The sequence below is a fragment of the Psittacula echo genome, assembly GCF_963264785.1.
Source record: "Psittacula echo genome assembly, chromosome: 4".
Lineage (NCBI taxonomy): Eukaryota > Metazoa > Chordata > Aves > Psittaciformes > Psittacidae > Psittacula > Psittacula echo.
Genome location: NC_137738.1, coordinates 11,573,520 through 11,596,062, shown reverse-complemented (window position 1 = coordinate 11,596,062; position 22,543 = coordinate 11,573,520). Strand labels below are relative to the sequence as shown.

At 48.2% G+C, this 22,543-nt stretch overlaps 1 protein-coding gene across 1 annotated transcript in view; it reads right to left on the bottom strand.

Annotated features, from left to right (window-relative positions):
* The window catches only part of PARP1 (poly(ADP-ribose) polymerase 1), a 31,822-nt gene extending 12,783 nt beyond the window's left edge, over positions 1-19,039 (bottom strand). The window contains exons 1-12 of the mRNA XM_080614781.1: positions 18,910-19,039; positions 15,488-15,650; positions 14,522-14,640; positions 13,281-13,495; positions 8,098-8,194; positions 6,322-6,438; positions 5,282-5,458; positions 4,738-4,879; positions 3,102-3,242; positions 2,155-2,397; positions 1,104-1,172; positions 234-366 (exon numbers count right to left, since the gene is read on the bottom strand). Coding sequence (XP_080470907.1) covers positions 234-366; positions 1,104-1,172; positions 2,155-2,397; positions 3,102-3,242; positions 4,738-4,879; positions 5,282-5,458; positions 6,322-6,438; positions 8,098-8,194; positions 13,281-13,495; positions 14,522-14,640; positions 15,488-15,650; positions 18,910-19,029 — 1,736 coding nt within the window. The 5' untranslated portion in view covers positions 19,030-19,039. The remainder of the gene's footprint in view (positions 1-233; positions 367-1,103; positions 1,173-2,154; positions 2,398-3,101; positions 3,243-4,737; positions 4,880-5,281; positions 5,459-6,321; positions 6,439-8,097; positions 8,195-13,280; positions 13,496-14,521; positions 14,641-15,487; positions 15,651-18,909) is intronic.
* Between the last annotated feature and the right edge of the window lie 3,504 nt (positions 19,040-22,543).

Below are 22,543 nucleotides of genomic sequence, written 5' to 3'. Positions count from 1 at the left end.
TAGTTGTTTTGTAGGTTTTAGTGGCTTGAGGGAGTTTTTTGTGGTGTTTCTTTGTTTTAATGAATATCCCTATCCGTACTTCCTCACACATTTTCACAGAACCATAGAATGGTTTGGGTTGGGAGAGACCTTAAAGATCATCCAGTTCCAACCCTATGCCATGGGCAGGGACAAAATCCAGTGCTTATTGGAAAAAGGTGAACAAAAGCCTTTCTAGATAAAACTAAACCCACCTGTTCTCTCTGTCATCCTCCAGCAGCTGCAGTTTGTAATAGGAATTTGTTCCTTTCACAATATCTACGAGGCCTAGGGTTGCACTAAAAATCTTTCCACCTTTTTCAAAGACATGAGCAGAATCCTCCAAACCTACAAAGAAATAAATCAGAACACAGAGGAAGTTACCGCTTTAGGTCTTCCTCCTGCATTTGTGCTCACCCAAGTGTTTCATGAAGCAGTGCGACTCTTAAGAGAAACACCACAAAATCGGTGATCACATGCTCATTCAGAAATACTTGAAGCATGTTTTCTTTTTCGTAAGTGGTGAGCACACGCTTTCAGATACACTGGAGTGACTATCAAGCCTAACTAGTGGGGAAAAGTAACTTTTTATAAAGGACTATCTAACATCTATATTTAACACTGTGTGACTGGATGAAGGAATTCTCAAGAGAGATACAGCTCTGCAGGTGCCACGTTAGCAAATGAACTGAAAAACCAAAGGCTGGCCTTGGAAGCAGCATGAATTCTCAGAACAACATCCATGCACTACAGGTTTGGACAGCAACATCAGCTGCTCTCTGAAGAGTTCAGGGGCAGATGCTCACACCAGACCTATGGCCTCTGCCAGCTGCGCCTTTATTCACCTCACTGACAGATGCTCCTGAAGCTGAACAAGGTCCACACCTTAGTGCAAGTGGTCCTTCTGAAAGCTGCACTAGAACATCCTAGAATATCCACCTCTGGATGTCAAACAATATCCTTCCTTCCACAGCAAGAAAACACGGCTTAAAAAATCACTTTGCATTTATGGAACCCTTATCCTTCCACAGAAACACATGCTGAAGACTGTGTGTGGTGCAGGAGCAGCCACTGTTATCACTCACCAGAATCAGGATCTACTGCTGCTCCACCCTTAACCGTTAGCTTCATTTTCTTTTCAGACTTGCTAGGTCCTGCAGAGAAAGACAGTTATTTTTTTTTCACTTGAATCAGCATTTAAATCCTCCATTTGCATGATTATCACCCTAAGGAGACTTTAAATTGGGTTCCCAGTACATAAGCACAATGACTCCAATGGTGTTTTTTACCTGGCTTTAGCAGCTAATTCACAGCCCCCACCCCGCCAATTAAATGAAAGCCAGGATCTCCCCACATTCTGTCTCCTTCCTCCCGTGTGGGCCTCCTCCTTCCCAAGGGATGGGCCATAGCATTTTTATACCTGCAGAGCAGATAAAAGTCACGTTTGTGGTTGTGTTTAGGTGGGATTCAAAGACCTTACAGGGCGCGTGGGGTGTTCAGTCCCAATGGAGACGGTACTGCTGTGAGATACATACCAATTGTATGAGAGAAACCTACACTTGGAAGACATGGAGAAGGGAATCCAAAAACAGGCAAGCAGATCCAATGGTTCTGTTCACCACCCAGCATTAATAATGCAAGCTCACTATGGCATTGGTGAAGAATGCCATTGGTGTTGGATAGCTTTCCTCCTCTGTTAAAAAAATGTTATGCTCTAAACCAAGTAGAACAAAGTGCCACTGCTCTGGACCCCAGTACCCTCCCACTTGCTAACACTCCTTGGGGGTCACAGTAATGTGTCACATCTTTGTGCCCCAGCACCTCCTTGGAGCTGCAACACTGACCCAAACTGGCAGAGAAGCTGTTGAGTTAGAGGAAGAGACTGGACTGGTGTCAGGGAGCCCGAGCACATACAGCGCAGATGATCTTTGAACTAGGGAAAACAAAAGCCAGCTCAGGAGACAGCTTCACGTATACCTAAGGCTAGTCTTGCCCTGAAGTCTCAGTATTTAAACTCATTATGAGAAAAAGGGCAGAGAACTCCAGGAAAGGGCAAGGATAGGCTATACCCAGATTTGCTTTGTGCATGCACAGCACTGAACAGGCCTGTGGAGAAACAACTGCTTTGTTCGTCACCTTGTTCTTCTTTGACCTTCCCAGCACTTTTCATGCTTGAGGGCTTGCTGCACTTCCCATCCACAGCCATTTCCTCGTGCTCCATTTTCACCTCTGCACCCCAAGGTGAAAGCGCATGGAGAGACACAAGCTCCTGAAAGTCCTTGCCGGAGGATTTCACATCCTGAAGAAACTCCTCTGAGACCACACGGACTTTGGCCTCCTTCACCTCCTCCATCTTCTTGCTCATTTTCTCCACATCCTCTGCAGGGGCAGGGTGGGAAACAGAGGGAAAAAACCCATCAGTACATCAGTGGGGTTTGAAACTTTAACCCTGGCCATGATTCAGGGCTCTGTAACATTCAGTGGAAACACAATTCCACCACATTTTGGATTCACCATGTTCTTTGAAGAGCAAAATCCCCACTGTCTCCAAACTGCAGCTTGGGCTACAGCAGGAACACTCCTGTTTCACCTGGCTGCTTCAGTAATCCCCTTCCCGGAGCTGGGCTGGGGCTGGACAGTCCTGGCAGGAAGGAACAGATCTCCTACCTCAGCAGCCAGTTTGCACCTCAACACCAACAAGGAGCAAGAGCAGACCCCAAGCTGCCAGCAGAGAGAACGACTGCCATCAGGCTCCCACTGTCAGCTCTGCAGCTTCTCCAAGGCAACCGTGGACACAGCTCCCAGCACCAGTCATCCCCACAAGGGTGGCCTGCATATAGACCTGAGCTGTTGCAGACCCAACAGAGCCTGTCAGCACAACCTGCAGGGTAACTCACTAGGTAAGTAAAAGCAAACAGCACACATCTGTCTTTACTTCTCCAAGCACACTAAGGCACGTGTGCACACAAGCCACTCCCATAATCCAAACACTGATCCCCATACAGCTCTGAGGACACACGTCCTCCGTTAATCCTCTCAGCTCCGTTACCAGTGCTACCAGTAACCACGGCATGGCTGCTCACTCTGTGTGCTGATGCACAGCGTGGCCTTGTTAGCTGTGGTTGTCATCTTTCCCCCCAGGTCCTCCACAATGCTCTTCACCTCCTCCTTGTTCTTTGACAGCTTTCCAAGAACCAGGATCTTCATGTTGGTCAGTGGTTTGTCTAGGGTTTGGAAATAACACAGCATGTTAGCAACAGGCACAGAGCCCCCCGGACAAGGAACAAGCACAAAGGGTCAGCATCCCCACACTGAGCACTATCAGCCCAGCTGGCAGGAACACAAGGGTCCAAGCAGGTCCCCTTCACCAAAGCTCAGCACCCACCAACAAACAGAAGGGATGGAAGACAGGGAAGACGGATATGTAGGCACATTATCTGCCTGACATTTTTTGTTTGTTTTAAATGTCTTCTTCAGCTCTGTGCTACCAGAGACTGTCCTCTGCTTCCCTCTTCTTTTGATGCCTGCACAGCATGGGAGAAACTCACTGTAAGATGAAAGCTCCTGCTTCTTCAAAAGGAAATCAGTTTTTGAGGGGCTCGAGAGAGAGGACTGTCTCTCAAGCAACAGTGTTCCTACACTGCGGTACATTCGAGTCTTGATCTTACACACAGTACCAGGTTGTACCATGCAAACTCCATAACAAGTCAGGAGCAAACTGAGGCTCTGTCTTGTCATCGTGTTAACACTTTGCAATGCAGCTGGGTCCAGGACATGGCAAGCAGAGCACACCTGCACTGCTAAAAATAAACGCTATTGACTCTGGCTGACCAACTGAGAGTTCTGTTTCCTTTTCTCCCCCCCAGCTCAGATTAGTAAGGTTACCAGCAAACAAAGTAACCTGGCTTTAATTCTGGTCAATGTTTTGAGTTTAGTTTCAGGGCACACTGGAATCAGAGCCAAGACCCGGGTCATGTCACGTCATTTTCACCTCTAAAATAACATGATGTGGCTAAAATGAGCTGTGCAGAATTACTCCCACCCTTTTCACCAAGTAACAATACTCCCCTGCTCTCAGAACTATGGCCAAGGCTACCAAGGCTGAATAAGAAAGAAGTCAGTATAGGCTGTAGCAGACAGGCTACATCACCAAAGCATGCAACTCATTCCAACAGCCTACAGGGAACTTTTGGAGTTTTTTGTGGGCTGGAGAAAGCATTCCTGTTTTGCGTAACAGGAGTCAGTGATTGGTAAAGCCAAATCCCAGTGGAAGATTTAAAAAACAAACACAAAAAACCTTTTGCCCTTAAAACCTAATGCGATGTGGAACATGTGGTGTTATGGAGGTCCCTGGATGCTCCTCAAAAAAACCAAGCAAGAAGGCATTTCACAGCAGGTCTTCCCTGGGACACATTTGGCAACACCAGCCTTTAAGTTTCTGATTCATCTCAAGCATGTAATTTCCTCACCACCAACAAATACCCAAATGATCTGTTAGAAAACAACCAGCACCTCAAGCCCATGTCCCCAGGCAACCCACCATATCAGGGTCTACCTGCGTGAGGAAGATAAAGCAGGTGAGACCCTGCTCTGCTGTTCTTTATTTACCAGGAGAGCTCTGCCTGCCTGAGGGCAGGAGAACAGCATGCCTGGTCAGGCTGGGAATGGCATTACACACCATGCCGAACGCCACTGACCCATGCCCAGGCAGCTGCTCACCTCTGGGTGCGGACACGGTCTCCGACAAAGGAGCGGATGCAGAGGCAGGAGGCACAGAGTTTGCAGTCGCAGCGTCTGGAGGGAACACCCTGTCCTGCTTCTTACACTTGAACTTCTTCAGGTAAGGAATTTCCCGAAACTCCTGTGGGATGGAAGCATAAGTAGGGCTTAAAACTGACAAATACTATCGTAAGATTTAAAGGTTAAGTTGAGCACTGGCCAGATGTTGGCATTTACTGCAGGTCTTGGAAAGTATTTGAGACATTCATACTGGTAGGCAAACACCCACTGTACTGACTGAAGTAAGAGGGCAAATGATGGGTTTCAAATCTAATCAGCAACATTTCTTTCAATTTAGTGTTACTCAGAAAAATATGATTTAGCTATGCATTAGCTGCCTACCCCTGGAGGGGTGTAGCTGTGACAGGACTGCCACACTGCTCTCCAGCACCCAACACTGACTGCTGCTTATTTATCTCCTTACAAGAGGTAACATCAGTTAAGAAACATGCTTCAGATCACCAAATCTGGAGTGAACACTCACCTTTGGGATTACCCAGTCTTTCCTGTTGGGAGTCTGTGTTTTAGCAACACACTTAGTCCAGGCAGTGATATCCCCTGAACAGTAGTATGCGTCACTCTTGAACACAAACTGCCCTTTGCACTCCTCGCAGGGAAGCAGAGCTCCAAATGCCATCCCATCTGCTACTCGGTCCAAAATCTAAAGCAACAAGGAATACAAAACAGGTCATGGCAGAAGGAGGCTGGAAGCCCATGTACTACATTACACTGGCATGTGCAGAAAAGTAACTGTCAGGCTGCTAGAACGCAGACACAGATACAATGCCCATAAACCAAGACTCTTACCAGCACCAACTGATTTTATGATGCCTTAAAGACATGATGTGAAGTTTCCCTGGTCACAAAGTATCTGCTCACACCTCTCCTATCCGGATTCAACATTCAGAGAAGCTGTGCCAGAGCAGCCAAGGAGGAGGCGAGCTACTGCATCTGAGCACATGAGTAGGTACGTGTGAATGTAGGCTCAGACAAATCCTGCTTTTCCTGCCTAGAGAGGATTTCTTGGCCATTCTGAGTCTAGACACTTCCCACATCCCAACCCACGCTCCTTACAAAGAGTCCTAATAAATACAAATACTTCAAGTGATGTGTGGCTCCAAAAGAGAGAGGACTTTCACAAGTTACACAAACTGACTGGTTTTAGAAAAGATACCAGGAAGGAATTCGTGCAGGTTTTGTGTCTTTCTGCATAACTCAGCAGTTGAGGGAGGCAACATGAAGTGCCATAAGTAACCTGCTCTTGAAGAGCCAGCAAAAAACCCCAACATGGACCAGAATAAAGGCACATCACTGAGATGAAGGTGCTGAATTCAGCATCACACTCAACCACACAGCCCTTCACAAGCAATAGTAACAGCAATATCATCAGAGTCCTGGGACAAAATGCCTGGGCTTTGCTCTCCGTTTCTTTCTGTATTGTTATGTTAGGAATGGGTTTCAGGCTTGTGGACCCCGCAGCAACACTGGCTTGGGTCAGCTTCACCAATTCAAAGACCAACTCACGGCATTCTCCCCTGAAGGAACTTCCTGCTTGTTGGCGATCAGCAGCTCTTTGAGGTCATTAGTGGAGCAGACCTTCCTCAGCTCATCCTTGATGCCCCAGATCAGCTCTGTCTGCTCCTGTTGACAAAATCCAGCAGCTTAGCTACTTGCAATCGATTGCTTTCTAAGAACACTCCTGAAACTGCAGTATGTGGACAAGGTTTTAGCAAGCCCATGGTATCTTAAACACAGACTGCGAGATGAAGAGCACCAGGAACCAGTAGCTCTACCAATAGGGAGAGTCACTTATTTTACCCAAAAACTAAATAAGTTTTTAAAGCCACATGCTTCAGATTTCAGTACGAATACATGAGCACATTGCAGCTTCTGCAAATACTATGTCTTCTCAGGATTACATGCAGAAGGATAGCCCTATGGGGTTCTGTATAAATCAAGGCTTCTCCATTATGTACATGTGAAGACAGGCCAGAGTTATGTTTACACCTCTATCCCACACAAGAAGGTACAAGTGATACTAAGACAGCTAGCCATCTTTTAGGCAGAGTGGAACCCATCTTTCTCTATCACACTTTACCCTTAGCAAGCTCTCAACAGCCTCTGCTGTTGACAGTTGACTGGTTGACACTGACAACAGTGGGGATGCAGCTGCATTTGAGCACTACATTAAAACAAAAACCAGAAATGCTGATCAGCACTTTTCTTCTTTTAAGCCACCTAAGCAGAAGAGGAATTCCTACCAGATCAGTCACCTGCAGCAGGGCAGAGGAGCCTGCACATTCTTTGGGGCCTTTTTACAAAAGGTGGAACGGGTGGGCAGCAAAGCAGCATCCTAAAATATCTCAGATACTTTCTGCATGTTATTTGTACAGTCAAGAACGCAGTTTACCCTGGAATAACTGGCTGACTGTGTTAAATGGTTTAATTTTCAGTGTTAAAGACCATGCTTCATACAATGCTGTAAAGAAAAGTGAACCCAAAGTTAACCCTGACCCACAAGTTGCCTTCACCTGTCCTAAACGCCTGCACTGCAGCAGCACAACCTTGATAAAGCCTCAGCTAAGTTCTGATGCTAATTCAGGTATTGCCACACAATGGAGAAGAAAACTTTAGTTCACAGGCACACACCATCTTTCTACAGCTCCATTAAGATGTCAACTGTAGCAAAAGCAGCTCGTTCATTTTTTTCTTGGGAAAAAAACCTGCCAAGCTTTCAATGTACAAAATTCCTGATGCTCTATTGGGAATTCTTCCCACGATATTCTATAAAGCGAACAGTAAGAAGCTGTGATCTGTCACACTTTGTACCCAAGAACTGAGTGCAGCTCCCCAGAGGGTGAAAAAGATGCAATTTCTCATTAATCTCGTTCATTAATCTAATTCAGCACATTACCTCTGTTTACAATGAGCTATTTAAGGGCATCTAACCTCTTCTGCAACAATGCTTGGGCTCAGAGCTTCAGCCACCACCACCAGACAATACAGGAAGGACCACAGGATCAGCCTTCCTGAGAGAGAAGGCATTTAACCTAATCTATCCAAATCCAATGAGCGCAAGTCCTAGAGAACTTCCTGTGTTTCAGGAGAAAGCAGCAGGGTGAATCCCTTCAGCAAAGCCCCAGCGACAAGGCACCTCCTGCGCCAGGACACAAGGACTGGCTGTGCTGTAACTGGGCAAAAGGCAGAGCCCCTGTCTGGGTGCCACAGCCCTTCAGCTAGTGCCTGACACCGCGCTCTTCTAATGAAGCGGTTTGGAGGATGTGATCAGCTAAAACTCACCTTCAGCTGTTTTTCCTGCTTTGATTCTTTCTCTTTTTCTTTTTTCTGTTTCTTTTTTGCAGTCACATGCCCATCTACCTCTTCTCCTTTTCTCTTTCTAACAGGGAAAAACAAAACAACACACACGAAAGGAAGTTACTTAAACGCCTGTCCAGCAGTTACCAGAGCTCAGTGTTCTGACTGCTGCTATCCGCAGAGGCTTTGAATATGCTCTGTTTTGGCAGGCAAATTCATTTCTCAAATTCCTCAGTGCTAGATTGCAGACATGTACTTGGCTCTGCAACACGAGCTGCCCCAGTCAGGTCAGGTACACTTAAGGAGCTTCTCCATGGGGTAACTGTATGGTCTGGCAGAAGAGCACACGGAATACTGCAACATTTTCAGGTGTATTCACCTACACCTGTATCAGTTACACCAAAGGCATGCCTAAAGAGCACAGCTCTCCAAATACGAGGGGTAGTGATGCAGGTTAAAAGACTACAGTGCCTTTCAGCTGACTCAATAGCTTCATTTTTCAGTTTAGATAATCCCTATTGAAATGAAGGACAGCAACCATTACAACTTTAATAAGACAGCACACTGGGAGACCAGGTATTTCTCTGCTAGTTTCTCTTCAGGCTGGAATGAAGTCAGGCCAGGAAGTTTCTCCTTGCAGAGCACTCCCAGGCTGAGAGCAGTTTCATGATGTACTACTGTGCAGTTGTGTCTGAGGAAATTCATTTACCAGCTGGGGCTTTAGAGCTGTGCAGGGAGAAGAGAAAACACTGCTCAACAAAGACTGGAAAGAATACGAAGCTAAACGAAAACTGAGGGATTTTGGCAGACTTCAGAATGACAAGAGACCTCAGAGGAAGATCATTTACATTCCCAGAGTCAGGTCATCCCGTTGGTCTGCCTAGCTTCAAGATACATCCATATCAATAAATTGCATCAGTGTGTTCCCCCCTCAGGAGGGGATAATGGGAAGTTTTGCCCCACCTGAGGCAGGATGGACCTGCCACTGGAGGCAGAGCATGGACACAGCTTGGATCTCACACTTCATTTCAACAGAGCTGCTGTTGTTTTGAAACATCAGCCAGGTTTCCTCTCAAGAAAGCATCTGTCTTAACTTTATAAGCTGTGGCTGATGGTTAAGCCATAAAGTTGACATTCTCAATTGCTCTCTGCTTACAGTTTTAAACACTTCACTTTCTAGTTCTTTGCTACTGTTAGCACTAACCCTGTATGACAGTTTACTAGGTATAAAGATGCACAAAGGAGTATGTCAAAAGGTCCTCTTCTTCCAGACACTCACACCTGAGAGATCTGTAAGTTCTAGTAACTTGTCCTGGCCCTAGGACTGGATTTTATCTGCTGTGGCCACCACCTGCCCATCAGATTAAGGCGCACCCAGAGGACACAACAGTCACACTATGCTACCAGCAATTGCTTGTGTTCTCAAACAGGCAAGCAGAAACCAGCATTGCAGGACTGGATACAGCACACACACAGCCATGTCTTCAAAAACATCCCTGCAAGACCACTCTGCTCCCCAGCTGCAGCCCCTACAAGGGCAAGACCAGAGCATCCAATGAGCCCTGCCACAAGGGTAATGACTTCTACGTTTTAAGAGTCATGGGTACAAAACACAATGTGGGAAGAACACATCAACCTGAATGCAAAGTGCTCTCCTGTACCTTCCCAAACCACAAGTAATAACCTGAGTACTTGGGGTGGGTGCCCAACTGCTGTGCATCTGCGGTGCCTCTCCCTCAGCAGGCTGCCAGCGCTCACTCCCGTGCTGTAACTTGTCTCCCAGTCTCCAGAAGGAGGAGAGCCAGCACATGAGCCTCTGGAAGGCGATTACTCTGCAGAGGGGCCCCAGGGAAAGCAGCCAGATTCCAACAGGGACTTGCACTTCTGGCAGCTTTCCCTTAGAGTCAAGGGGACAGCGGGTCGCTCTCCTGGACACAGGGATTACTGTACCTGTTCCAGCCACTTGAACAAATTGCAGAGCAGGAGGGATCATCCTGCTTGCACAGAGGCATAAAACTTCTTTTGTCCCTGGCTGCGCCCAAGGCTTAAAGCAAACAGTAAGCAATTTATACAGCCTGGAGAAGGGAACGGCAAAGCTGAATTCATCTCAAATGAAGATGAATTTTCCCCAAACCAGCACATTTTAGAACAATCTACAAAACACACACTCACTGACACACACCATTTTATCTTCTGCCCTTGGGACCAAACACCAAGAACTGGGTGCTACTGGGTACACCCTTTCTCTGGCTGGGGAAGGGACAGTATTCCCACGGTCAACAGGTACAGCCCAACAGCTTGCTTGGTACTTACCAGCCAATAAAACCTTCATGGAGCATACACGACTACAAGATTTATTCCAACTTCTGAGAAGATGAAGAGGGAAGTGAACTATCCCACTCTAGCCTGGCCCTTCCTTAACATCATGTTCATCTCCCGACAATGAAAATGATGGCTGGAAAGGACAGTCACAACGACCCTGGATAAAGCAAATAGTCAACACAGGGAGGAACAAGAACTCCCCTTTTCTCCTCCTCGTTGTAATGCACAGCCAGACTGCTGGTGAGTACTCACCCTCTGCCTCAGGAAACCTCTGCAGTTAATCGGATGCTGCATGACATATCTCCAGAATGACACTTTGCTCCTGTCTTGGGCAGTAATCCCACCCGAACAAAAGAGGCAGAAAATACAGGAAGGAGCTGCAATGTCACATGCTACTGAAGAAGCACAGTCAAACGGAACCCACAAGCTGCTACTTCATTCCCTACATCAGTAAACAGGCCCTCTTTCCACAGAGAAGCTACTGACAAGGACACAAGATCCTCCTTCCTCAAGCTTGAAAGTGCTGGTGCTCAGGCACAACAGCCCATAGTCCATGGGAAGGTCAGCATGTCTCACCTAGAGATGACCAAGGAAAGGAGCCAGGATCCTTGCATGAAACCTTCCCATTTTGCCCTTCAGAGGGAAGGGGTTTTCCAAGCTATTCATGGTAGTCCTGCCCAGCACCTCACTTCTCTCATCTGCAATAGGCACGTCACACTGCCACCCATAGAGACAGGGCAGTCCCAAAGCCTGAGCTCCTCCTCAAGAGTACCAGCTGGACACACAGAAGCAGCACACGAAGCTGGATGTGTCACATCTGAATCGCAGAGACTCCCGAGACACGATATAATCTGGACGCAGTACAATTAGAAACATCTTTAAAGATCACTTTGAGCATCTCACCTGCAACAGATCCCTTAACATCATTTCTGTTATCTGGCTGAATGCATGAGATGACTTATCCGAGGTAACTGCATCTCATTCAATCTTCTGGGGTGTTTCTCTTTCATCTGCTCCAGAACTGCTGTGCTTTCTTGGCAAGCACTCACCAGGTAGGAAGCACACCACCCCTCTCCACTCATTCTGTTTATTTACACTCTCAGTTTTTTAACAGACAACTGTTTTTCCAATTGACCCTTAATACCTTGGCTAAAGCACACAGCCCAAACAGCAGAAGCAGTGGAGCATAGGAGCCAGCCAGCACCTTCATGGTTGAGGGGCTTGTTCATGCAGTGCTTAGAAAGCAGGAAAGAGGAGACGTCCTGCTACTTTTCTGGCTTTAGGTCCTGGTTCAATCACCCTACATCACCACGCTGAGCTTTCTTCCATTGTAGTTCTAGGCTTTTATTTACACAGTGACTTGGCAAACCATGCTGTGGCCTGCACCCTGTCCTTACAAATGCCTTCACATTCTGCAGAGCATCCCAGAAGTGGCCCAGAAAGGGAGAGTCAGGGCAGACAACAGAAACACATGCACAGCCAAATCCCTAGAGCTTTGCTGAAGACATCGGAAAAAACTACGAATAACCCTATTAAACTGACACACTGTTCTAGGACAAAGCAGAACATGCACCTTGGCACAAAAAGCAAAGGACTGCTCGAAAAGCTGCAAGTGCATTCAAACCCTGTACTTGGACTTACATGCTGCAACAGCCCCTGAGATAAAATGGCTGTGTGAAAAGACAGCAGCAGGCTGCCAGGCAGATGCAGACAGCTTGTCTCAGTCTCATGAGGTTGAACTGTAGAACCTGACCAACTCCTGCAGCACTGCAGGACCCTCCCCACAGCACCCACACCACTGCTGAATGCTCTGGAGCAACTGTTTGCCAGCCAAGAACGAAGCGTGGAAGCTGCAGCCTCTTAACAACACATAGATCAGTTGTTGCGCACTCTGCCCTGTTACCTACGGCTGAGGATGCAATTGATACACACAAGGCTCTGAGCAGTACACCACGACCATCTGGCACATATCTGGAGGATCGATACTGACAAGCACTGCACAGACCTGATGTGGTTACAGCTTCTCAGAACTGACATCAGTCTCACTGGACTGTTTCACGTAAAGCTGAATTCAGTCTACAGGGTACATGGAGAAGCCCAATGTTTTACAATGACAACATCTTTCCTATTTGTAGGACCCAAAAACCTCCTAACATTCCTTCCCCACGGGGACAATGCAACGCTGGCTTACGTTATGAGTCATGACTCCAGGCGCCACTTCAAAAACAAGTAACAAAAGCTTTCATTAACAGAGAAGGATTGACCAAAGCTAGCAAGTCACCTGGAAGTGCTTCTCTGTCAGCACAAGTCCTGTCAAGAACCTCCACTAAGAATTTCAATGCAAGGCAAAGAAATTTCAGGCGTACCACAAAAGATTCAGCAAACAAAAGCATCCAAGTATAAGCACCACTTGGTCAGTAAACACCATTATCAGATTCAGTGCCTGTCACAGATCAGCAGCTCATAGATAAGAGATGTCAAATCAATTCTCAAACAAGTGATTAGAGCAGAGAAACCATCACTGATAACAGCATCACACAGGGAGGCACAGAGCCCAGTATCCATTTGTATTATTTTATGGTTGAAAGCCCTGCATCAGCTTTCCAAGTCACAGCTGTTGGTCTGTGCATTTTCTCAAGGCAATCACAGAAGGCAAGAGGACTGCACACTCCCAGGGATGGGGAATTTGTCTGTTGTCATCTGCCTAAGGTCACAGGAAGGACCAAATCCTCCTACGACCAATATCCTAACAGACACAACAGTGTAACAAAACATTCACCACGGATGTATGTGAAGGCAATCGATGGCTCCTCCGCACTATGCAATTCCCTTCACTGCCCACATACCCTTCACTCTTGGTAGCTGGGAGCTGCTTCTTCAGAGTTTCCTTATCTTCAGCTTTCAAGATGCTGAAGCCCAGGAGCTGGGTGGCCCCATATGCCGGGAGGAAGCCCAGCTCGGCTCGGCGGCTCACAAAGCAGTCTGGGTGGTACCAGTTATCGATCATTCCCAACTGTGGCTTTTCAGGATGCACCATCTTCTTGGAAATCCGGATCTGGCCCTGAGTGGGGTTAAAGCAATACAAGAGCAATTGTTAGGCCATTCTGGAAGGAGCTGGGTGTTAAGAAGTTCCCAACATGACGCTTTCTAAACACCTGTAAAATAGCAAGTTCCTCTATCAAAGCCTGCAACTTTTGGCTCAAGCCCTTCCACCACAGTTCCTCTGCTTCCTTCAATACTCTTTGTAGGTTGAACACACAGCTTTTTAGACGGTTTTCCGTTCAAAAAGCACTCAAAAAGGGTAACCCTTTAGTCTTGACTCCAACTCCCAGTAAGCCTGACCAAGCAAAACTCACATGACCAAACCCCATGCAGACACCTCTGAAACATTATGTCCCTGCCTCTCAAGCACCAGTGTTAATACGATCTCATCCCATCTTATTGCAAACTACTTTTCCATGCCCCACGAGTAGTTGTATTGGGTGCTTTTAGACTGCAATACTTCATGCTCCAACAAGGAAACATCCACACAAGTCAGCAATGTTTCTGCAGATACAAGCATATCAGCACTGGTGTTTGGTCCTTACCAACTCTACCCAACTGGTCTATTCATAGGCTCACAACTTCATTTTGCCAACTGTCTTTAAAAGCAGAGCACCAAGACACGTATCAACTACAGGGCTGCATCACTGCTTTTGTCTGCTTTCCTGGAGTTAATATGGATATGCTGCACAGAAACAGAGCTGGTCTGCCTAAGGAGGAGGCCAACACCTTTGCAGCGCTGCAGAAACAAGCAGAAAAGCTGCAGTTAGCAGCAGCTCTCTTGCCACAGACATGCTGGTGAGCAGTGTTTCAGCCTGCTCTAAGATCCAAGTGAAAGGAAGCATGAGCAGGTTTGAAGCCAGGCTACAGCGCCCGAGGGATGCCTTTACTGTCAGCTGTCCAGGATACAGCTGCTTCTCAGACACAGAAATGCAGCTCTTCGAGTGCTTTCCATATGCAGGAGACAGGAAGCAATTACAAAAGTCACTCTTTGCATTGGAAATGGTGGGAGAAAAGACAAGATGGAGAAGAAAAGTCTTTTTACCTTTTCTATTTTCTGTTCACAGCCTTTGCAAGTGCTTCTGTTAGACTTGGCATATTCTGCAGCAAAGTCATTTAGGCTCTTGTCAGCTTTGCCACCTCCTTCCTGTTCCCCTCCTTTTCCTGGAGAACAAAGCAAATACAGAGTTCAGCTTTAAAAGGCATTCCTTTATTTTCTTATTCTGTGTCCCAGACTGTTAGCAGCCTGGATTAATAAACCTGCGTTCCCTCAACTCATCTGTCAAGAATGAGAGCACAGAGCAAGGTAAGCATTCCATGTTCAAAAGCGCTTTTATAATAGAAAGAGTTCTTCAAAACAGCCAAGTCGCAACTGTACAGGATTGCTTATTTAGTGATTTTAAAAGACTTTCAAGGGTGCACAGAGCTGAACCTTTTTACTTCTTCCCTGAAAGTAGTGTAAAATGAGATCTTACTGAAGACCTGACTGTAACGGGAGTCACAAATAGCTCTGCTTCAAAGCAGAACTCCTCTTCCCACAGCCAGCTTCCTTCTGCATTTCCACATTTCAACAGGCAAACATCAATCTACAACTGAGACACAGTGAGTTTAGTCTGGTCTGTACTTAAATCTTCTCACTTGCTCCCCTGACTCACCAGTTAATGGTGTAACAAATTCAAAGTGCCACTGGAACCATACCCTGCAGCGAAGGTACCACTAAAACAACATACTTATAATAGCATTTGTTAATGTTAAAGAACTGAGAACAAAATACACCAGTCGTGATAACAAGAAATATTTGGCAGTACATCTGTCAGCTGACTTGGCCTTTTCCCTCATTGATTCAACACAATATTGCCAGTGTCCTAGCCCTGGAGTGCGGAGACACCACCTCAACTCTTCCAACATCACTTGCTGAAGAGACACAGCAATCAAATAACCACAACAACAGCTTGAGAAGAGGGAGCACGGTTCCAGCTGAGCCTCCAAACACCAGGAGACCTCTGCTTACCTCCTCCAGGGCCTCCAGTCTCAATGGCTTTCTTGATTTTCTCCTGATCTTCCCACCGGAGCTCCGGGAAGCCGTCAATGTCTGCATGGGACACGATTCGAGCCCGCTTCCAGAAGCAGCTGTAGTGGTGCCAGTGAGGGACTTTGCCATCAAACATGGGAGACTAGGAAGAAAGCACATTGTGGCAGGATGAAACAACAAGACAGGATCAAGGAGGGGAAAACAAAACAAGGTAAAAAAGACTGAGTAAAGTGATTTTTATATATATATAGTTGGGAGGTTGATACTATTTAGGATAAAGTCTAAGAAGAAAATCTAATATGACAGACAAGCTGCTGGAGAGATCCCAGATGGGATAGACATGGATGAAGCATTTACCTAGCTTAACCAGTTCATCACCCTGCTGCTTAGTCCATTTGTTTTACTCAAAACAGAAAGGTCATAGCCTCAGCATGGCCGTACCAACCCTGAGCAGACAAGGAGAGGTTTTTTCTCTATGAGAACCAGACCATCTGCAGGCATGAGCAAAGCAAAAGAGGCTGCGGGAAAAGTAACAGGAGTCACAGCATGTGGCTCAGCTGCTACAACCTCCTCTGAGGCTGCTGGCCATGCTCTGCTGGACCTCTGAGTGCACCACACCATCTCTTTGAGAGCCACCTCTCCAGCAAGGTGATAGGGTCCATACCCTAGAGCCTATCACCAAGCACAAGACAGGAAGAGCAGCCCCAAGGATTGTGGCCTTGAAAAATTCCTGAGGGAGCTGCAGAAGCCAAAGGCAAAACTTCAGGGAAAGACCAGAGCCCAAGAGTCCTGGATCAGGACAGCAGCATCACCCAAATAATTCCCAAATTGCAGGTCCAGAGTGCCCTGCCTTGCACCAGCCTCACCGTGGAAGTGCTCCACTTGCTCTTGCCTCACACACATTAAGTACCAACCTGGCATCACTCACTCTGGTGACCCATCAGACAAAACAATCGTGCAGTGGTTTGGCTCCAAGTAACACACAAACAGCGGCTGTACTAATTATACTGAGTGCTCTGTAATTATTATTAGCAATGATACAGAATTAATGACCTAGGAAAGCATTCTACATATCACTCACCAACAGGAGGAAGATCTCCAAGCTGATAACAGCATGTATCAGAAGGAAAAATGAGGAAAGAGTTCTGAAGACCACAGAGTGGGACTAGAAGAGCTGGGAGCCCCAAATACAACTCACCATCAACCAAAACTGTAAGAGGACATTAGCACTTCCAGATGGACTCTTCCCACAAGCCAGGATTATCAGTTACCCTCATAGCATCACAGCAGCTCTCAATGCATCTGGAAGTCACAGGCAGCTCTGGCATTGAAAGTTGGAGCTCTGGGCTTGTGTTTGGAGGTCTGGAGTCCCTCATGGCTCTGTCCCTAACCGAGGCTTTGGAGGCACAAGGCACTGCAGGTCATGGAAAGGGGCAGACATGGCTCAATCTTTAAATCAACCATGCAAGCAGGGGGTAGATCTTTGTATGGGAAATGAAACCTCCAAGTCAGCTAGACCTTGTTTACACAACTTCTCCCAGCTCATCTATCTCTAGACCATAGTTTCCTAAACAAACTATGGAAGAAGCAGAGACAGATTCACTTTCACATTGCACATACAAATAACAGACACCACTCGGTTCCAGCTGGAAGCAAAAGCAGAAACTGTGCTAGTCCTGCAGGGCCTGGGTGCTGAACACTGAGCATCCCACTGCCATTCAGAGCTCTTCATTTGAGGAACCAAAACAAAAAGGTGGTTATAATAGAAATGGCACCCAGGTAACGACTGTCTGGGCATCCCTTTAATTTCTTATGCATGACTTGCAGACTTCAGTGCACTGAAGGCAGTGCAAAGGCTGCTCTGCAGGGGATTTCCCCAAGAGGAAACATGGGGGATGCGTACTCTGGTGAAATTTGGGCCTCTGAGGGGGATGCTCAGCAGCAGGGTGTGAAAAGTGCTCTGCCAGCACAAGAACTGGCAGTGGGGAGAAGAAGCCCTTTGCAGAAGTAAATTATAGGTGGTTGATGCAAGACCAGCAGCTTTGGGGAGACGGCTGGCCAAAAGGCAGTGGCTCTGTGAGAGATGGCACAGTCTCAGCAGCCCCTAGGAGGTCACTCAATAAAGCTAACCCTATAAAACCACACTCCATGAACTAAGGCATGCTTGCGCTCCGGCAGGCTGAGGAAAGGCCACCACGGCACCTAAACCTAATGGGGAAGACAGGAAGGGATAACAAATGTGAGGGAACTGAAGAAGCAGCAGTGGGAGCTGAGGAGGAGATTGGACACTTCCAGAGTGCATCAGGGGAAACAAAAGGCATCAGGAACACGTGTGAGCAAACGCTGCAGCTTGGCATCGAACGGCTCCACATCCTTCCCAGGGGATGGAGGCTTTGGGGAACAAAAGCAGAAGGGGTTTTATCCCTGGGGAATGAGCGCCTGCCTCCAACCCCGGCAACTTAGGCAAGGGGCAACTGAGCCCTTCACCTCCAAGCGCAGCCTCTCCCGGCAGCACAAGCCACTCTCGGCCGCTGTTCTCAGTCACTGCTCCTCAGGCAATGGGAGCCAGGGCGCGCATCTTCAGGGCTTCGATCCAGTGTCCGCATCCCATATCCTTGCTAGTTCTCCATAGATACACGTATCGGTATCGTTTATCTTTCACCAGACACTGCGACGCACACCAGATTCAGCCCACTGTGCCTCTGCACCACCCGAATGCTGCAAGAGCTCCTTCGTCTCCCTCGCCAAACAGAGGCCGAGGGTCACCCGACTGGGAATGGCGAGGGAGGCTGCGCTTCACTCCTCCGCGCATCCATCCATCCATCCCCCCAGCGAAGCGGCGCTTGCCTCCCCTGCAGAGACACCGATTCCCTCCTCATCTCGCACCGCAACATGCGATTTCAGGCCGGCCAAATCGGCAGCCCAGCTCCGTGCACGGCTCCCAGCTCTCCGAGGCCAGACGGGGCCCTTCATTTTGAGACGAAACCGCACCAGTCTCGTCCCCAAAAGGCAAAATAACCTGCGGAAGGCTGACAGCAGAACACGCCTTCGCTCTCAGACTGCCAAGTGCAGCACAGCCCCGCTCCGTGCGCTGTACAACCGCATCACACTGCCGGCAGCCCCAGCCCTGCCCCGCTTCAACCGAGGTGGAAGCACAGAGCCGTCCCCGCGCTCTAACGCGTGTCGGGCTCGGCTTCTCCGCCCCACACCGCACCGAGGTTCCCATGACCCGACACGAAACACCCCGAGCGCTCCCGGGGCACAGAACCACCGAGACCCTCGGTTCGCCTTCCCCGCTCCGCGCTGCCAACAAAGAGCGCCGTGAGCGCCCCCGGGCCGCCCCTCCGCCACGCTTCACCTCCAGACGCCCTCCCTGCAGCGCAGGCCCCGCCGCGCGGTACCTGCACCATGAGGGCGAGGCGCAGCGAGTCCTTGGCGATGCTCTCGCCGCACTTCTTGCAGGAGGCGCGGCCGCTCTTGGCGTACTCCGCCCGGTACAGCTTCTCCGCGGGCTCCGCCATCGCTGCCCCACACCGCGCCGCACCGCGCTGCGCTACCCCCTCCCGCCAACCTCCCCCCGGCCGCGGGGGAGCTAGCCGAGCGCCGAGCGCGCCCCGCCGCCACAGCGCCTTGCCGGATCTGCCGCTCGACAGATCGATTCGGCTCGCCTGGCTCCGCCTGGAACGTTCCGGCTTGGTACAGTGTATCAATGGGGGGTGGGAGCGGCGGCGCGTCACGTGGCACGCCAGTGTCGGGCTCCGCGGGGTCCTACAGCCCGGTCGCCCCTCCGGGGACGAGGTCGGGCGGCAGCTCCCAGCGTTGTGGTTGGGGAGGCTACAGGCGAGACCCTGGATCCAGCGGCTCCGTCAGCCGGGAAGGAATCGGGGGCTTCGTGTCGGCTCCCCCCCCAGGCAGAGCCTGCAGAGGAGAGCGGAGCGCCCAAGCCTTGGGGGATCCGTGCTGCCCCTCAGTCATTGCTGGTCAGACGGTTTCACTCAAGGTGGAGTTTCCTCCAGTTTCCCTGGGATAACAGTATGGTTGCCGGAGAAAGCAAGAAAGAGCTCTTGGATGAGTTCAATGTTGTCTTTTTTTCGCTCTCACGGGAGGCAATATCCTCTAGCATCAGCAGAGGGCATTGATTCCGTAGCTTCGCTGGAGAAAGGAAGAGGAAAACACTGAAATTGTTCCAATCCCTTGATACTTGTCCTTAGTTTTATAATGATTCTGGAATTAGGGTTCAGCTAAAGCATGGTCCCGGGTGGGCTTCAGACATCTCGCAGGTATCAACTGGACTTACACACCAGCATCTCGGCAAACCTGCGTGGCCCGAGATGGTAACGCTTAACACATCTCTAATCCTGCACTTCCCACCTCCCAGGTTGTCACACGTTTGCTGTGAACAAAGGAATCCTTCAACGCCCTGTAGCCAGCAGAATGCCGGGGATGGAAGGTACCGTGGATGTATCCCTGGGGAAGGAGAAAGAAACTTAAATCACTGTAAATCACTAGATGGTGCTGCGCACACACCATCGGGTACAAGCGGTCACTACGGCAGCCTTCGCTATTTCTAGTTACTTCTTACAGAAGTTCTTGCAGCAGACGCAGTGGTTCAGGGGTGGATCAGTCCCACACTGGTGAAAAATGAAAGACCACAGAGAGCTCTGATCTAGAGGATCTGACCAGGAGCTGGAGGTGGCTGCACCCCATCCATTGCCTGCCAGGGGCTCTGCCCAGTCTGAAAGCGAAAAATTGTATTGATCTATCTCAACAAACCTGCTGCCATCCTGCTCCACCCGAGGTTTTACATGAGAAAAGCAAATTACACACAAGAAAGGGTTGACTCTGTCCTGAGCCTGTTTAACTCGGATCCCGCCTCTCCCAAGAGCTGACACAAGAAAGGCCAAGCAAGCAGTGGTTGCTCTCCCAAGTGTTTGCCAGCCTCCTGAGATTTGTGGCGCAGGGATTTCCTGCATGCCATCATCCTAGGGGGGAATTTTTCTTCCAAGAATTTGTCCAGCTTCTCTGAAAATACTGTTTATATATATATATGGTATTTATTTATAGAGATTGAGCAAGAGAGAAATGTCTTCTTGTTAGTGTCTCCTCTGGCTGGGGCCATTTCTACTTCTAAGGGAAAGGCAGCCCTATCTAAATACCAAAGCACTGCTTCACAACCTGCAGCCTAGAGACCAGCAGGGATCTGTGAGATACCAAGGAGCAGTCTACAGAGCCAAACACAGACACAGGCTTGTTTTCTTTGCATGAAAACGAGCAAAGAAAGTGGCAGTAACTAATGGCTGTTCGAAGTTTAGCCTATTTTTTTTTGGTTGAGCGTGCAAACCACTAAATTAATGCCATACAAAATGGGGTTTAGTGGATTTTCCTTTTAAAAGGGATAGGTGGTTCTTCTGCATGAATGAGCTCAAACGCACCACTTGAAGGGATCAAGCTCGAAGCTCTGGACATTCCACCTTTTCAATCTTACTTTGAGAATGCATTACTTTGTATGGTTATAACCAGCGTAAGTCTTGCCTTGAAACAGGGATGTCTACGCAAAAAGAATGATAGTGTTATGATTCTTCTTACTGCAATGCAATTTCCTCTGTAGGCAAACTGTCCCCTTGATTTGTGGTGCTGGAGCTGCCAAACCACGTTAATCCCTTTCATGAATCTATGGATCTCAATAGATCTGCCCTGTTCTGCCACTTTGTTTCCCAAACGTGACACGTGGATCACAACACATCCCTTCCCCACTCCTAGGCTTGGGGGGGGGACCAGTGTGTTAGTGCTCACACAGGGCCCTGGGTAACACAAACAGCACTGAGGATGCTATGTTTTGTTACCAAACTGAGAATGCTCTGGCAGCATCTGCAAGGCCAGTTTCCTTGGGGACCATCCCTTTAAGTAAATTCCATATGTCAAGATCTCTGGTATTTGGCTGCTGGGTTTTACCAGAGGCTGCAGAAGGAGCAGGCACAGCTAGAGAGGGTCCCATGCAGGCTGTCTACATCCCCTTCTAACAATATTCCCATCTCAATGCACTGCTGACTTTTGGGATCCCAAAGTGCTGTTTGGACATGTAAGACCAATGATTTGCTTTTCATCTTACCAGAGCAGAAATGGGTTACAGCATCAAAATCCCAAGAGATGGGATTTTGCTTCTCTCCAAATACTGATTCTGAGGTACCAAACTGGCTTCAGGTGCTTACAATGAGCCAGGAAAAATCCATATCACACACACAGAGCCATGGGCTCCCACAGTTCTCTGTGCTGCAGACAGGAGCATAGGTGAGGATCTAACCAAAGGGTCTAACCAAAATGTCAGGATATTTGGTGTTCTTCTTAAAGCCTCTGTTTCTGGGGTCATGATTATATGGGGATCCCACCTTCAGGATGCTCCCTCCAGAGGCCCTCTTCTATTACCCCCTTACCTCCCCAAAACAAGCAAAGGAAAGAGCAACCAGAAAACCCAGCTCTGACATTTCTGAGACTCTCATTATGTAGAACTCAATGCCAAGCATTCAAATGCCTGGTTTGTGACTTCAGGACACCACAGAAATCTGTCTTTTCCTTTCTGGGCCATTTTGCACTAGAGTCCTCTAAAAGCCAGATGGAAGTGGGTCAAATTCCTGGTATCAGGAAGCCATAAGATATCTCTTTAGTGTCACAGGATTAAATGCTTCTCCTCACATTGTGCTGACAGTACCCTGAGCACTAAATTCTCCAGACTGTGCTGCTTCGAGCTCCATTTCTGACATGCTTGAGATGCCTTCCTACAAGATTTCCAGCCTGCTAAGCATCTCATAAAGGGTGAGAAAATGCTGGACATATATATGGAACATTATTGCTTATAGCCTCCAGAGGAGTCAAAACTGTTCTTGCTCAAGTCTGGATTTGTTGCCTGGGGGGAGATTTTACATTATCTGCCTTTGATATTGAGCAGCTTGGGAGTTCCGTAACAAAACCCCATTCAGTGCTGGGTTATCCTGTCTATGTGGATGTTCCACTTCTTCCATGCTGCTGCACTTAATCAGA